Source organism: Myodes glareolus, chromosome 10 (genome assembly GCF_982192425.1).
Source record: "Myodes glareolus chromosome 10, mMyoGla1.1, whole genome shotgun sequence".
Lineage (NCBI taxonomy): Eukaryota > Metazoa > Chordata > Mammalia > Rodentia > Cricetidae > Myodes > Myodes glareolus.
Genome location: NC_142035.1, coordinates 84496310 through 84513178, shown reverse-complemented (window position 1 = coordinate 84513178; position 16869 = coordinate 84496310). Strand labels below are relative to the sequence as shown.

Sequence of the window (16869 nt, the reverse complement as noted above, 5' to 3'; positions counted from 1 at the left end):
AGAAAGATATATAGAATAAAGAAGGCAAAAGCCCAGAGGCAAACCAAAGTTAAAGAGAAACAGGATAATTTAAGTTAGAAAAGCTGGCTAAAAACAAGCCAAGTAAAAGCCAGACATTCATAAGTATGAATAAGTCTCTGCATTTATTTGGAAGCTGGGTGGTGGGCCCTCAAAGAGGGAAAAAAAAATCAACTACACACTTTGGTTAGTTTGCATTTCTCTGACTAGTAATGCACAATACTTTTCTCATGATTTTAGCCATTGCATGCTAACACTGCAGAAATGGTTACTTAAACTCTGTGCACATTTTTAGGTTGAATTTTCAGTATTTATTACTGAATGGTGTTGTAGGAAGGCCGCTTGTTTGTTCCTGGCTGCTCAGCCCCGAAATAACCACACAAAAACTGTGTTAATTAAATCACTGCTTGGCCTATTAGTGCTAACTTCTTACTGGATTGCTCTTACATTAATTTAACACATTTCTATTAATCTGTGTATCACCACATGACTGTGGCATACTGGCAAGGTTCCCCCCAGCACCTACCTCTGGTGGGACTACAAGACTTCTCCTTGACTTCGCCTACTCTCTCTATATATATCTTTTCCAGCCTGGCTATATTCTGTTAAGCCATTGGCCGAAAGCAGCTTCTTTATTCATTAACCAATAAAAAGCAACGCATACACAGAAGGACTTCCCACATCAGAATGGTAGAACTTTTTGATATGCTTTGGACATTATGTTATCAGAGGATGATTTGACAGTATTGCCTCCCATTTCACAGCCTGCCTCTCGTGCCAGTGACACACCGAAATCTTTTAGTCATGGTGGAGCCTGGTCTCTCTTTTATTATTCTGACTCCTGTGCTCCTGATGTCACAACCAAGAACCCTTGCCATGCCCAGCATCAGCGTTCCATGGATTCACCCACGAATCATGTAGTTTTGGCCTTTGAGCCATTCTGAGTCCAGCTATATGTAAGAGTTGAGCTTCTGCTTTCCCCATGTGAGTATACCATCTCCTTAATGCCATTTGCCACAGAGAATAATCTTGGTGCTGGTCAAACATCACCTGACTTCTGGGCTTCCACTGTTTGGTCTCATTTTAAGATCATGCAGTAAGTTCTTAGTTTCAGTTTTTATGATTCTCAGTCCCCAAAAGTCCATTTAATTTTTTCTTACAGATTCCAATTCTCTAGAGAAAATTTTCCAATCCTATTCTACTTTCCTTCTGTCTTCTTGAGCATACTGAACACTGAGATTTTTAAAGTACTTGTCTTAACTCCAGAGCCTACATCATCTGCAGGTCTACGTCCACAGTCTCTCCTTGCCCATGAGAGCTAGTGTGATTTAGTAGAGGGGCTGACCTTTGTCTCCAATACCGCAGAAGCTCCAGATGAGTTGATCTTCTTTTTCCAAATGACAAATTTTATTATAAGATTTAATGTTCATACTTGAAAATATCACTTGATACTGGGGTCCTCAATTTTCTTCACATTTATTCATCCATTCATTTGCTCACGATTTAATTAATGTGTCTGTATGCATGTACATATGCTGCAACACTCCCGTGGGGGTCAGAGAGCAGCTTGCAGGCCTTGGTTCTCTCCATCTACCATGTGGGACCTGGGGGGTCAAACTCAGGCCATCAGGCTTGGTGGCCGGTGCTGACCCAAGGTTATCATCTTTTATATATGATGTATTTTATCCGTGTGTGTGTGTGTGTGTGTAGTATATTGATTTTATTGAGCTATATACTTTTCTCCACTCCCCTCCCTTTCCCTTCTATCCTTTCCCAGAGTCCCCATGCTCCCAATTTACTGAGGAGATCCAAGGTTATCTTCTTACAGAGAACTTCTGTCTTCTCACATGGTGTGTGAGAGCCAGCCTGCTTAATTCAATCATGGGAGCTGAGTTTTGGCTTCTATACCACAGTGCAAAGGCTCCTCTCTGATTGGGTCCTTCTTAAAGGCACAAATCTTCAGATGGTTCAAATGAAATCCTGGGATATTTATCAGAAGCCCCTGACTTCAATGGTGATTGAGAGCTCAAATTCTTGCCTCCATAGTTGGCAAGATCATCTCAAACTTTCCCATGGATTCTGCCTTAGCTTCCTGTCCTCTGCTTTGTTACTCGAGTGTGCCAGAGTACTGTTGAGAGTGCTGAGACCAGTAACCCACTCTTCTCCCAGAGACCACCAGTTTCTCTCTCTGGCCAGAGGGCTCCTGAGCCTGTGGGTTTGTCTGACTCACCACCCTCCTGTACAGTCGTTTAAATGAAATACATTATAGTTTCTGACCTTTCTGAATATTTCCATCATTTTCCCTGCTCCTTCATTAACCCTTTCTTCTGTTACATTTATGCTAAGCCAAGAAATACTGACTTTTCTTCCTTTTAGGAGCGCCTTAGAAATGAAGTTTAAAAACACTTTCCCTCTAGTGTCATTTGAAACTATAGCTCCTAGGTGTGCACCTGCCCGTTCACTCTGTTTATAGTGTTCATGTGAATGTTAGCTTTTAATAGTTACGTAATTTGTTAACCTCTTCCCATACTGCATGCAAATTCTGAGTCAATCTGGAAATGTTTGCCACATTCAGGTCACACAAAGATCCTACATTCTACTTGTACTTACATGAGATCTGTTTTTAGATGAGTTTAAGTCTCTGATCCACTTAATATTTATCTTGGTGTATGTGTAGGGAATGGATTTAATTTTTACATTTTTCCTACCCAGCATAAAACATGTATTTCTCTGCACTGGGGAGGGGGTGTCTTTATATGCTAAGCTGCCACATGCAATTAGCTTTCTGTCCTTTCTCATTGGTCTGCGTATTCATGCGCCACCATTAAACAGTTTTAATTAAGGACTTCATGTATGTTTAATATGAGGTTAAATCCTCCTCTTCTCTAACTGTTCTTTTTCACAGTCTGCCTGGTAATTCTTCATTGTTCACTCTTAGGGATAAACTTACAATTAGCCTGTCTGCTACTGGGGAAAACACAGCACTTTTATCGTTAGTGCTAAAATCACAAATTAACTTTGGAAGAACGAACGTTCTTAGGCTTTAAGGACTTTACACTCGGGAATATGGCTGTATTTTTCCATTTGTTAATATCTTTCAGCATTGTTTTATAATTTCCCTCAGTTTTAGAAATTTTTTATAAGTTAACAATTTCTTCATATCTGTATGAAAGCCCCCCACTTTAAATATTTTTACTTACTTTAGTTTAGCCCTAATATCCTAAGTGATTTCAAACTTCGGAATGCTGTAGACATTGAAGCTTCTTTTTTTGTTTTTTGGTTAATCAATACATGACCCTCTTTCTTATGCACTTGAGAAGAACATGGCCTGGTCACTGCTAGACATGCTGCTCTGCACCGTGGTCACCTGGGTCAAGTGTACCACTGTTCATTTTCCTGCTCATTTTACAGTTATTATGTAATGTGTATTAAAAATCTACCTAGATGGGAAGTACGGCCACTATTTTTTTTTAAAAGGTAAGTCACGGTATATATTTCGGAGCTAAGTGAATTAGATACAGTTAATAGGGCTCATCTACATTGAATTGGTTAGATTCCTATGGCTGTACCAAATTGACTCAAGCTTAGTAATTTAATGAAACAGAAATGTGTTATTTGCACAGTACTAGGGACAAGAATCCTAGATCAGTATTACTGCGAATCCGTGATCAGCAGGGCTGAGCTCCCCACACAGTACTGAGAGGAGGATCATCTCCTGCCTCCTGTGGCCTCTGGTGGTGGTCGGCACTCTTTGGGGATCATATCACTTCTACCTATGTCCCTGTGGTCATGGAAGCACAGGCTCCTCTATCCTCCCTCCTGGAAGACCACCTGTGGGTGCATGAAGTCTTCCTATATAAACTAGGAAAACCTTTCCATCTCTCAATTCTGAAAATCTTACCTGCAAAGTACCCCCTCTAATCTAAGGTAACTTTCATAGACTCTGAAATTCAGACATAGACATCTTTTGGGGGTTATGGTTCAGTTTACTATAGACTTCTTTATTTTTTATGAAATACCACTTTAACTCCATTAATGCTTTTTATCTCAATGTCTCCTTGATATAAGTATTCAGTGATACCTAATTCTTTTTTTGTCACTTTGCATGATGTCATTTTTCCTATCTGTACTTTCAACTTTTTCATATTCAAATATTTAAAGTTTCTCTTCTAAGTAGTACATGGCTGGGTTTAAAAGCTGATGCACATGTGACTTACATGTCTGTCTTTGCACCCACCTCCTGATGCACCTGTCATCTCCCGACTCATCTGTGTCTATATTATTATAGTTGATGCTTTCTGTGCTCTTACCTTTCTTGACTTCCTTGAATTTAACCAGATACTTTCATGCTATTGCATTTTCTTTCTACTAAGACGTATCTTAAAATAATTTTGGTAGTTAGCTTATGACTTAAAACATACATTTTAAAAACATGTAAATCATTACTCTTACACTCTGATTGACACCAGTTAAGCTGTGGTACTCTAAACCCCACGCAGTCCCCATGGAACTGCTGTTGTGTATTATATGGTTACAAGAGTGAGTTGCTCAGGTACTACAGTCATTGTTTTGAATATGCATTGTGCATTTCCATCTTAATTTTTGGTGTTCATTTCTTATATAGCATATTTCTACCTGAGATATTTTTCATTTTTCTTTTTTAAAGATTTACTTATTTATTGCATATACAGTGTTCTGCTTGCATGTATACTTGCGGGCCAGAAGAGGGCACCAGATCTCATTACAGGTGGTTGTGAGCCACCATGTGGTTGCTGGGAATTGAACGCAGGACCTCTGGAAGAGCAGCCAGTGCTCTTAACCTCTGAGCCATCTCTCTAGCCCCTGAGATATTTTTCTACAGATTTCCCTTTACATTTTATTTCAGTTTAGATATACTAGTGAAAAGGTCCCTCAGTTTTTGATCAACTGAACATATCTTCATTTTTCTACAGCTTCTGAAGGGTGCTCACACTGGCACAGAATTCCGGGCTTGCCACTTTCTTTATGCGGCACTGTGATGGCTTCTTATTTTTCTTCACATTCCTTCCTTCTTCCACATAAGCAGAAGCTTCAAATCCTAACCAGTACTTAGCAATTAATCAGTACACTGATCTTACCTTTTATATGTGCCCCTACCCAGTCTACTTTTTGACAGTGTAGCATATCTGTATTTTCAGAGGATGACAGCGGTTTCCATAGAGCATCTTAGCTGTGCAGGCAGACAGCATGCTTGACACTAGTTCCTTCTACCAATGCTGCTATGGTCATCGAGGTTGTCCAGAGCACAATCTATCAGAAAGGGTGCATGGAGCAACAGTCTCTGCAAGCTCATCACCATTTGCATATGGAGTTTATATTCATCCTCAACTCAAGGCTCATGGGTTTTTTCCTAAAAATTTTATTCTTTTGACTTTTGGAATTGTGTCTTTGTTGAAAACCCAGCAACACGAGTCTATTCTGAGTATTTTTAGAGATAGGTGAGATGGCTCGGGAGGAAGAGGCACTGTGCACAGGACTGAATACCTAAGTTTGACCCCAAGACCCCACAAGGTGGCAGGAGTCAATTCCTGAAGAAAGTTACTGCTAACATCTACACAGGTATGGTGTACATGTCTGCACTCAAAATACACACACACACACACACGAGAGAGAGAGAGAGAGAGAGAGAGAGAGAGAGAGAGAAACTAGTAATTAAAAATATAATGCTAATAGAATATATTTTAGAATTGTCTATCTTAAACTCCAAAAGTAGATGGGAGTTTTTTATTTTAGCATTTTAAAATTATTTTATTCTATTAATTATATTTATCTATTAGACAGGCTCTCTCTATGTAGTTTATTTACTTATTGAGACAGGATCTTTCTACACAGCTCTGGCTGGCCTAGAGGATTTGCCTTTTCAAAATACAGTTTCAAACTTTTTTCTTTTAGGAATGTTTTTATAAATTATAATTTTAATATTTGCTTTGTTTCACTTTTTTAGGACTCCTATTAAATGGGTAATGGGTCTTTTTCTTTCTTTTATAGCTAGCTTTTTAACTTTTTCTTTCTTTTTTTTAAATTTTTTTGGCATTTTCTGTATTTTTGAGGGTGGTGCTTCTGGTCTGTATTTTTTTTTTTTTAAATGAGCCAAATTTTTTATTTATTCATTTCTTGCACTTGAAGTACTCTTCGATGACATCCTTGGCCTGAGATTCTTTGCCATAGTCCTTAACCACTACACAGCTGCAACCAACTACTTTCCGTGGCTTTCCCTCTCGATCAATTTTGCAGAGGCCTACCCATTCCCCGAGTTTCTTGTTGTCGTCAACCTTAATTAGGTTGATTTGGTGCTCAGCACAAAGTGCCTCCACCAACTTGACATACATAGGCTCATCACAGTTGGATGCAAGCACACAGAGATGGGCTTGGCACTTGTCTAAGGCTTTGGCAGCTTCGCGGATACCACGTGCGAGGCCATCGTGGATGAGGGCGGTCTTCAGCACCTCTTGAAGAGCAGTGTTGACGTCCATTACACCTCCAGCAGCAATGCCTTCCTCGGCCATGGCGGTGGATTACGGGTGAGGCCGAATCTTGAACACACCCGCGGCTCCGCCTCCGCGCAACTCGGCGGCGGCAGGGGAAAAGCTCTGGTCTGTATTTTTGAAACAAGGACTTGCTGGCTAGTCCACATTGGCCTCGAACTCACTATGTAGCCCAGAATGCTGCAAGCCTGTGGTTCTCCACCTGCAGCTCTGCCTCCTTTTGATGAAAAGAATGATCCTGTTTGTGTTCTGTCTTCCTTGGGTATTATCCAGCATGCTTGCTTTTGTCTTCTCTTGTCTTCATCTGGAAATAATTTCTTTCACTTGTAATTCTGTTAAATATGCCATTGCTTCTTTTTCAAATCCCCCTTTGCCACCAGTCTCATTCTCTAGCTCTCCCAAGCCTAGCTAACCTGTTCTTCCAGACTTGCTGGTTCACAGTGGGAGTCCAAGGCTCAGTTCCACCAGCTGTGGGCTCCTTACTGCCCTCCAGACCCCAGCATGAGCTCTGGGCTCCTCATTGTCCTCCTGTCTGCATCAGGCCTGGGCTCCTCATTGTTCTCTAGACCAGCAGACTCTAGCTTGCTGTTCTTAGTGAGCTCACACTCACACTTGTGGTCTGTTTGTGTCTTTAAATGAATACAAAGATCTGTGGACATCTGCTTTGTGTAGGGCCAATAGTAACTCAGAAGCATCTTCTCCTGTGCAGGGTGGAGTTGTTCTGAAGTGGGGCGACCTCTCATGGAGACAGAACTGCTGTGTCAGGAGATAAGTGACAAGGATTCTCTCTTGTTTATGAAATCAGAATAATTTGCTTGGATAAGCATCATTGCTAACTCTTTTGAATCAGTTTCTTTGTCATACAACATGCCATTTTAATTAGACATGTTTACAGAAAAATGAGAACTTGCTAAGTCTTATTTGATTTTATCCTATCATGTTTTCTTCCATTCTTTTTGATTATCTCTTTCATTTTTTTCCTTCCTGTACCTCCCTTTTCCCCCAATCTATCAATCACTATCTCTTCTGTTTGCTAGCATTCAGGGTGAGAATCCTGTTCTCACACCCTTTGCTAACCTCTCCCTGCATTTTTAGTTTTGCTCTGTGACCTTGATTCATAAAGTCAGTTGTTTCATGTTATTTTTAAAATTCATGCCAAGAAGGCTAGACTAAACCATGTTTTTGACTCCTGCAGGATCTCTCTGCTGCGCGGTCTCTGGTGAGCCTTGCTGCCCCTGTGTGGCGGCCCCGCGTCTGTCTACCTTTCCTGTCAGGTAGAGGACTTACTTCTGTGAACAAACAGGGAAATGGCTATCTGAGCCTGCCTCTGCCTCCACTTCCCACGTGCCTTCTATGCTGATCTCAAGCACTTCTGCACTCTTTACTTCTTACTCTTCACATTGGGTCTGGAGATCACATCCGTGCCCCACTTTCACTACAATGGAGAGTTCCCATGTGTGATACTCAAAGGAAGGCAGTTGTTACTACATCTGTCATATCCACACTCAAGTGACTTGCTTTTCTTAATCACTGTTATAAATAACCTCTTCAATATCAGACAGCACTAGAGAGAATCTTGGCTACAAAGTAATCAAATTAAAAATGCAACTCCTTCTTAAGGTAGAAAAGTCATCTCTTCAGAGCAGAGATTTGAGCTGTAGGGAAGCAGCACTGCAAATGTGCTTCAGGACTGCAGGAAAAAAGCTACTTTACAAGGTTCCTGTCAGCAGTGTGTTCTGCTCACTTCCTGTGCCAGGTCCCAGAGCTCCCACCAGCACCTCTCCACACAGCAGAAGGAGACACTGCTGACTGGGCACGCCTCATCCCAGAAGGCAAAGATGGGTGGGAGAGAGGCAAAGTGGTGACGGAGAAGCTATGAAAGTGACCGAGATAGCCTGAGTGGGTACTTCACCCTGGGTCTCTGGTCTTCCTAGTCACAGACAGAAGAGGCAAGAGACATGTGGGAACCAACAATCTACTAGTCACTTGGGAGACTTACTTTTTCCAACACCTTGGCGATTCGGGTGCCAATCTGTTCAAGTGACTGCTGTGGATACTGGTCTTTGCCGAGATTCTGCAATACCTGGAACAGAAGGAGATGGTAGGTGACAGGGCTAAAATGAGACTGGATTTGAATGCTGCTGGCGCCTTGGAGATGGGTGGTGGCGTATAACATCAGAATACTTTTCTGGTACCCTGCTGTGCATCTGCTCGGAGCCAGTCTATGAAAGACATACTTCAGGTGACTGACAGACCATGGCCCTCTCCCACGTAATAAAAGTTATAGACACATAAAGCAGTTATCACAGCTCTGTCCTAGGAACTGAAAGGAATTGGGCTCAGCCAAAAGTCACACAATTCAGGACCAAAAAAGAAAGAAAGAAAGAAAGAAAGAAAGAAGGAAGGAAGGAAGGAAGGAAGGAAGGAAGAAAGGAAGGAAGGAGGAAGGAAGGAAGGAAGGAAGGAAGGAAGGAAGGAAGGAAGAAAGAAAGAAAGAAAGAAAGAAAGAAAGAAAGAAAGAAAGAAAGAAAGGACGAGCGAGTGAGCACAAAGAGCCCTGGCCACACCAAAACTGTGAGGCTAACATTCCATCAGTCCGGACAAGGCTGAGTACTCACCTCTGTCAGCTGGCTCTCACCCGTGTAGTGCAGGCTGGCTCTGTTGGACACTCCATGTAAGTGGTCGAGGGTATGCATGCTCGTGGGGAGATTGCCATTGCACAGCGGTTCCATTGCTGGCTGCTGTATAGGTGTGGCAAAGTCTATGTGCTCTGTGATGCTGGAAAATGGAGATGACCACATCAGCCACAGAAAACCCAAGTAGGTAGAGACAGCTCTAACAACCAGCAGATCTAACTTCCATATAGCACTCCTCACCAGGGAGGGTTTGGAATTAGTGGGCGTTCCTTTTAGGAAACAAAGTAACACACACAACAGTTCCTCCAGTCTGCTTTTCCTTAACATGCATAAGCACACTTGTGCTCAAAGAAAAAGTCATCTATGAGACAGTAAATTTTATGCAGACCCATTGTACACTCATTGTATTCAGTATCAAATACAAGTACTTCACTTCATGACCTCAAGAAGTTATTTTTTAAATTATAACTTTAAGATATATATGTGTGTGTGTGTGTGTGTGTGTGTGTGTGTGTGTGTGTGTGTGTGTGAGGGGTATGTGCATGTGTGCAGGTGACCAGAGGGCATCCCTGGTGCTGGAGTTACAGGTGGTTGTAAACCATCAATATGGATGCTGGAAACCGAATTCTGGCCTTCTAGAAAAGAAGTACATGCTCTTGAATATATAATCATATGCTCTACATATGGTAATTTGGCACTAACAAATTTTACTTTGCAACTTAAATTTAAAAACTTTAACTTACATTTGGGAAACATTTATTGCTCCATGATTATTTATCTCAAACCTATTGTATATCAGACACCAAGAGTACAGTAATTAAGCAAACATAAGAAGTCCCAGTTGTTATGTTACTCATGCCTTGGAAGGGGTAGGATTACAGCTATGATCAGTTATAAGACATGCAATAGTGAAAATGTGCCCAAGAGGGTATTTATCTCCTCTGGACCATAAGGAGGGTGGTTACGGCAGCTTTCCTGAGACAGCAGAGCTCAAAAAGCCTTGGTGTGAAGGCTATGACTGAGGGGCATGGGCAGAGCAAGAACTGTCACAGTAGGGACAGAGAGGCAAGGCGCCAGGCAAGAGGCCTAATGAGGTGACTGCATGCACCTGTGTGGTAGCAGAGACGCTTTGGAAGAGCAGTGTGGAGGCAGAAAAGCAATTCTAAAGTTATTGGGGAGTAAAAATAGTAAGAACTGGTAATAGACAAGGCTTGAGGGATGAAGGGAAAGAATTATAAGGATGATATCCAGGTTTCTGGTCTGCACATGGCTGAATTAATTTCTGAAGAATATGAAATGGAGGAGCTGAAGAGATGGCTCACTTGATGTGTAAGGGCCTTCTGTCTATGTGTTGCTTTTATTGGTTAATGAATAAAGAGACTGTCTTGGCCTGTGATAGGGCAGAAGAACAGAGCTAGATGGGGAAAACTAAAATGAATGGTGGGAGAAAGGAGGTGGGGGTAGCCATGGAGTCACTGGAGAGAGATGCTGGAAATTTTGCCCGGTAAGCCACAGCCTTGTGGCAATACACAGATTAACAAAAATGGGTTAAATTAATATGTAAGAGTTAGCCAATAAGAAGCTAGAGCTAATTGGGCCAAGCAGTGATTTAATGAATACAGTTTCTGTGTGATTATTTCGGGTCTAAGCAGCTGGGCGGGAAGAACAAGCAACCTCCAACATCCTTCACCAACACTCACTGGTTAGGAGGACATACCAGCTGCCCACACCAAGTGGCTCACAAGCTCCTGCAACCTCCACTCCATGGGACTCTATGTCTGAACTGCATGGGTACCTTCATTCACACATGCACAATATTAAGAAATAAAAATGAATCTTTAAAAACATGTGAAATGAAGAAACAAAGTCAATTTTTTAAAAAAATGTTGGGTGCTGGGCAAGAAAACTGTTCTCTTGAGGTGGTGGCTATAAATAAGTCTGGGGCTTTGAAGAGTGGTCTGGCCTGGAGATACAAATTTTGGAGGGCTCATTGCCATGTGTGGTGAAGGAAGCTCTAGGAGCAGTCACTGACTGAGAAAGAAGAAGGGGAGCAGACCTAGGGGCACAGCAACACTTCCAGGACAGGACGTCTGCTGTCTCCTCACAGATGCTGGGACATCTCCATCTGCCCCACTTCTGCACAGTGGGCTCTGTATTCCTAGAGAGAAGGACCTGGTCTTCAGTGTGAACTGTGCTACATGAGACTCCCGAAGCTTGTGAAGTGCGGAAGAAGGCAGCCTGCGGTTCACCCGCCGCTTTTGGCATCGACTGAGTCCATCTAGGCTGTGGGTGGGTGATAATGGTCATTCTCTGTTCACCAGTGTCGGAAAGATGGCTCTGCCAGCTACCAGTGACACAGACGACATCACCATAGTCAGCTAAGGCCCCTGTGGTTCATGGTTGTGGTTCGTGGGTAAGGATATTCCATGAACATCGAAGATACTCACTCAATGTTTTTTGAAGAAACTGCCAGCCAGGTGCTCACAATGGCAGTGAGCTCTACCCAGCGAAGTTTGAGGCATTCATCTGGACTGGGCCATCCCAAACTCTGGTAGTCACGCTTTTTTCCTGGAAGGAAAGTATGTCATGAATGGACACAGTACAAAGGAATGCTGTTTTCCCTATTGGTGACACAACCCAAACTGGCATGTTTTAGTTCTTGTCTTTAGAATGGGCACCATCGACAAATAGATCTAATTAAAATTTTATTATTCATGACAATGGAAATAAAAATCCTCTCTGAATAAGGTCTTCTCAAAGATAATGAAATAAAAGTTGTCTCCTTTGTTGTACTTGAAGTTGGTCAACAGGAAGTACGAATTAAGAGCCTCTTAGACTCTAACAATCTTACCATGTTTAATTTTTACCCTTCTGGGTTTGGATTTTTATGAGGATAACTTTGACTTAATGGAAACAGATATCCCTAGAGTTGGCATCTAGCCCTGGCACTGCGGCAGTGTGGGCTGGATAATGCTTTGTTGTAAGGATGCTGCAGTGCACTGGAGAACATTTTAGCAGCACCTAGGCCTCAACCTGTGAGAATTCAGTAGCACAGCCTCCCCAGGAAATACCGTCACACACTGCCCAGGAAATACCGTCACACATTGCCCAGGAAACAGCGTCACACACTGCCCAGGAAACACCGTCACACACTGCCCAGGAAATACCGTCACACACTGCCCAGGAAACACCGTCACACACTGCCCAGGAAACAGCGTCACATACTGCCCAGGAAATACCGTCACACACTGCCAAACGTTCTATGGGGGCAAAAGTGCCCCTGGTAGAATCACTGCTACAAAGAAAAGTGTCAGGATGGGATCTATGACAGTGTAAAGTCATAATTTATTCCATGAGTGTTTTTCATGTGTGTTCAGAAGATGAATTCTATGTTTGCAACTCTTAACCTCATTAGACTTTGGTCCTTACAACTCACAGGAGGAAGCAGCCACAGTCCTCTGGCTGGGCGCACAGAGCTGGAACCCAGACACAGGTTACTTGACTCTAGCACACACGAGTCCAGTTCCTGTGTAGTAAAGTCACCACCTTTCCAGCCTGAGTCATTCACTTTATGTCAAACCCTGAGAAAGAGCAAAACCAAGTCTATCTGATGCGCTTCTGATGGGGGCGGCAGGATGGAAAACCTTAATTCTACTTAGCACTTTTTACACTGTAGGTGTTTACCAGTAAGAGAAAGCATTTGAAGTTCAGGCAGGGATTTAGATTCAGATTTTAATAAAAAAAAAAAAGAACAGTTTGGGAGAATTTCAAATTAACTTTAAATAAAGCATACATGTCACAATAAAGCTCATTTTCTTTTTGTATTTAAGAAATTCACTTGAGAAGTATTTATTGAGCACCTATTATAAGGGTCTGGGAACTGTGTAACACACTGTGGTACACACATAAAGAGCAGCCTGCTCTGCAGCTCACAGGCTAGTGAGGAAGGCAAACTTGAACAAACTGCTACACTGTACAGTACAGTGCCTGAGAAGGAACCCAAGAGTCGCACAAATGAAAGAGCAACTAATTCTGTCTGCAGGTAGCAAGGGAGGAATGGCACTTGACTTTACAGTTTAAGGGTGAGCAATATTAGCACCACAGATGTGGTATATGAGGCAGAGGGGATAGCATGTACAAAGGCATGGATAAAATAAGAGCATGGTTTTTTCATAGGTGGCGTTGAAGGGTGGAGAGAGGCTGGTTTATAAAGGGTCTTGAATGCCACACTAGGAAGTTTGCACTTTATCTTGTAGGCAGTGGGAAACTTCGAGCCCACATCTCTCCATCTTGTTCATTAAGAGGATGTTAAATGCCTTGCTGAAATCCAGTTACATTATGTCTATGGCACTTCCCTGGTCTTCCAGTTTAGAAGCCCTAGCCAAAAAAGGAAATAAAATGAGTTCAATGTTATCATTAGCAGTTAGTGTATCTACTATGGCTCACAATGATCTCCACTCCTCCCCACAGGTTTACAGACATTTGCTCAATAATTTGCTTTAAAACATGGACATGATTTGCTGGAAGGCTGGCAGTGGACAGAATCCATACTTATTTAAACTGGGCTACTAACTCCCTGCAGTATTTTTGCACCTTCTCATCCTGAGCATTCTCTTTTAAGAAAAGTACGTACCTTCATGATTTGCAAGTGCCTTCAATGTTCCACTAGGACCTACCAAGCTGAGATCATTTGAAACTGCTTAAGTGGGACCATGGCGAAGCTCGAAGTAGTGGAGCTTTCTAATATGAGCAAGGTCCTCACTTCAATCCCCAAGCTCCACAAGCAAGCAAGTAAGCAAACACACACCTGCCCAGATGTTCTCATATAACCTCAGTCATATTAGCTTTAAAATTCCCTTTGTAAGACGGTTTCTTTAAAGTAATACAGGATCATTAGAAAGTGTCTGTAACATGAAGAGGCTACAGAGAAGAAACTACAGATGATCTACAGTTTTCTCAGGACCCACAGAGAACATCTGCAGTGCTCTGGTCACCTGCTTCTACACACATGTCAACACACGTGATAGGCCAAGTGCAGCTGATCTAAGAGGCCATCATCTCCACGGGATGGACTACTTCAGACAATTTATGACAGAAAAATCCTGTCAACTATTACATATTGTCAGTGATACACACATACAACTATACGTACTGTGACAAGCCTCTCATGTATCAGAGACATTGAAATATGAAAAAATACAGTTGACAAAACACAGTGTGTTTAACTCTCAAATTGGAAACATCCTTATGCCATTCACAAACCGTCTTTACTCACTTACTGTGTTGTGTTTCTCTGGTGTACAGCAGATGCCATAGACATGCAATATTTAGGCTGCTTATCAGCTGTTACTATAAGGAGCCCCCTGTAATCAACATCTCTGTCTACATGTCTTTGGTGACTACAAGGCAACTTTCCTAGAGTGTGTTAACAGAAGAAGAATAATTGGTACGTTCTAAATTCCTCTGACTCATCTAGCCAAACTAACTCCAGGGTTGCTCTGCTAATTTTCACTGTGTACTATACATTGAGAGCCAATGTGGTGAGCAAAAGTCTCAATTGTCTACATTTACTCTCCCATAGTTGCTATTGACTGGACATACTTTATTAAGGTGCACCCTGGGTTTGGACAATATATTCTATTCTATATATTCTACTATTGCCCTCTGCTTTAGTCAGCACATTTAACCAGATAAATAAGACAGATTTTAATGAATTGAATTTCAGTCTAAGATAGTAAAACTATTACTTTTTTAAAAGAAGAATTCTATCACCACCATTTAACTACTGGGGGAGAAAGGAGTCTCCTGAGTGTATGGCAGTGTCCTTTAACCCAAATGGTCCTTTTATCATCCCATCTGAACTGCTCTAAGTCACAGAACACATTCCTTATGAGAGAGACAGTGGCCTCAGAAGAATGTGATCTGACACACCCTCACTTACCTTGGGGTCCCGGAGATGCCACCTTCGGGCCAGTGATCTCTAAGTTCGTTTGGTAACGCTGTCCACTTTCTGCTTGATTAGACTCTACTTTTTTCCCAGGAGGTTTTTTATGATCCCCTTTTGGTTTCTTTACACGTTTGACCTGAAATGTGATCTGGAAATCAAAAACATGTTAGAAACAAATTGAGACCCAAGAGTGAATCTGTCTCTCACTATATATTTCAGTGGTTTTTAAGGATACCCCAGAACTTGCTAAGATTCTACTTCTGAAAACATCACACACTTTGGTCAGAGGACATGGAAAATCAAGCAGATATGATCGGAAAGCTTCCTCCTCACTGGCTGCCTGTCCTAGCACCAGCAAGGACAATGCAGGCTATTAGAGGAAAACAGTCACTGATGAAGAGTAACAACCTGCATGGCAAGACATGTGTCATGGGTACAATATTGTCATGGATACGATGGGGTAACCAATTGCTATCTTACTGGGCTTAAGATCTGCTTCATAGGAGGGAATGAATGCCTGGTGCTGGGAATCTGACCAAGAACCCATGGTTCCTGGGGGTAGGGTGGGCTGAACCCATTACTATTCTGCTAAATGGACACAGTATCAACATGCCTTTGAAATCTGTACCTATATACTCATTGATAGTGTAGTTCTGAGACCGCAGTAGAGGAGTTTCTTTGTGTAGTGAATGGTGGTTAACTCAGAACTGGCCAAGACACAGAGTGTTCATCCACAGTGGGGCAGCTATATCTTATCCCTCCTCACAGGCTCAGAACAGCTGAGAAAGAGAGGACAGAAAGACTAAGAGCCAGGGGTAAGGGCAAGGGTAAGGCATCACGTGGGCTGAACACTTCAGTGGATAGTACCATACTCAGTATTCTATGTGTACCTAAATGGGACTGGGTAGGTTACTAGGGGGAAAAAACAGGTTGAGAGTTCTGGGTCTTAGAGGAGTTAGAGGGGGTAAATACAATAAAAATATATATACATATGAAATTTTCAAAGAATATTATACTTAAAAATATAACCTGGATGCATGCACTAATTACCCAGTTTGGTTGCTGCACATTCACACTGTGTATACATGTGGAAACAGCCACTGGAGATAAAAACAAATGTTTATATATACATTTTACCATAAATATGTATAATTATTATGGATCAATTAAAAATCTGTGTGTGTGAGATGTGAGTACATGTGTGTGCTCATTTGTGTTTGTGTGGGTCTCTTCACAGGCTAGCTGGCCTGAGAGCTTCGGGGATGCTCATGTCTCTGCTTCCTTCTCCCTGCAGGAATGCTGAGAGCACACATTTGTACTACAGTGGCTGTGAGGACTCCAGATGAGGGAAGGGTTCACGAGTGCACTTGAATAAACAGTGCTTCTATACACTGACACATGCCCCTAGCTTCCAATTTAAAATATTTAGATATATAGTTTGAAAAGGAAAAATATCTTCCAAAATCCAGTCTTGTTAAGTTTCGCTTAAGCTTATTATTAGCAGTAGTAAGTCTGAACAATCTTGCTATGTTGCCCAGGTTAATTTTGAATTCTTGGGCTTATGTCATCCTCCTGCTTCAGTTTACTGAGTACTGAGATTACAGGTGTGTACTGCATCTGGCTAAGTTTAATTTTAAAGATCTAACGAAAACTTGGTAGTGAAATGAACAAAGTAACCTGGTCCTGACAAGCACACAGACACTAAGAGAAGCACCGCATCTGCCCCAAGTCTGGGGCTTGGAGG

General features: G+C 42.0%; 1 protein-coding gene and 1 pseudogene across 4 annotated transcripts in view; both read right to left on the bottom strand.

Moving 5' to 3' along the window:
• Positions 1-16869, bottom strand: part of Ttc17 (tetratricopeptide repeat domain 17) — a 112706-nt gene that overhangs the window by 19165 nt on the left and 76672 nt on the right. For 2 of the 4 annotated variants that reach the window (XM_048443584.3, XM_048443583.3), the window contains 4 exons: positions 15120-15273; positions 11626-11746; positions 9161-9320; positions 8542-8625 (listed from right to left, as the gene is read on the bottom strand). In XM_048443584.3, coding sequence (XP_048299541.3) covers positions 8542-8625; positions 9161-9320; positions 11626-11746; positions 15120-15273 — 519 coding nt within the window. Of the gene's footprint in view, positions 1-8541; positions 8626-9160; positions 9321-11625; positions 11747-12933; positions 13556-15119; positions 15274-16869 lie in introns of those variants that run through there. The other 2 variants (XM_048443586.3, XM_048443587.3) reach the window with 1 other exon arrangement.
• Positions 6144-6663, bottom strand: LOC148120713 (small ribosomal subunit protein eS12 pseudogene; annotated as a pseudogene).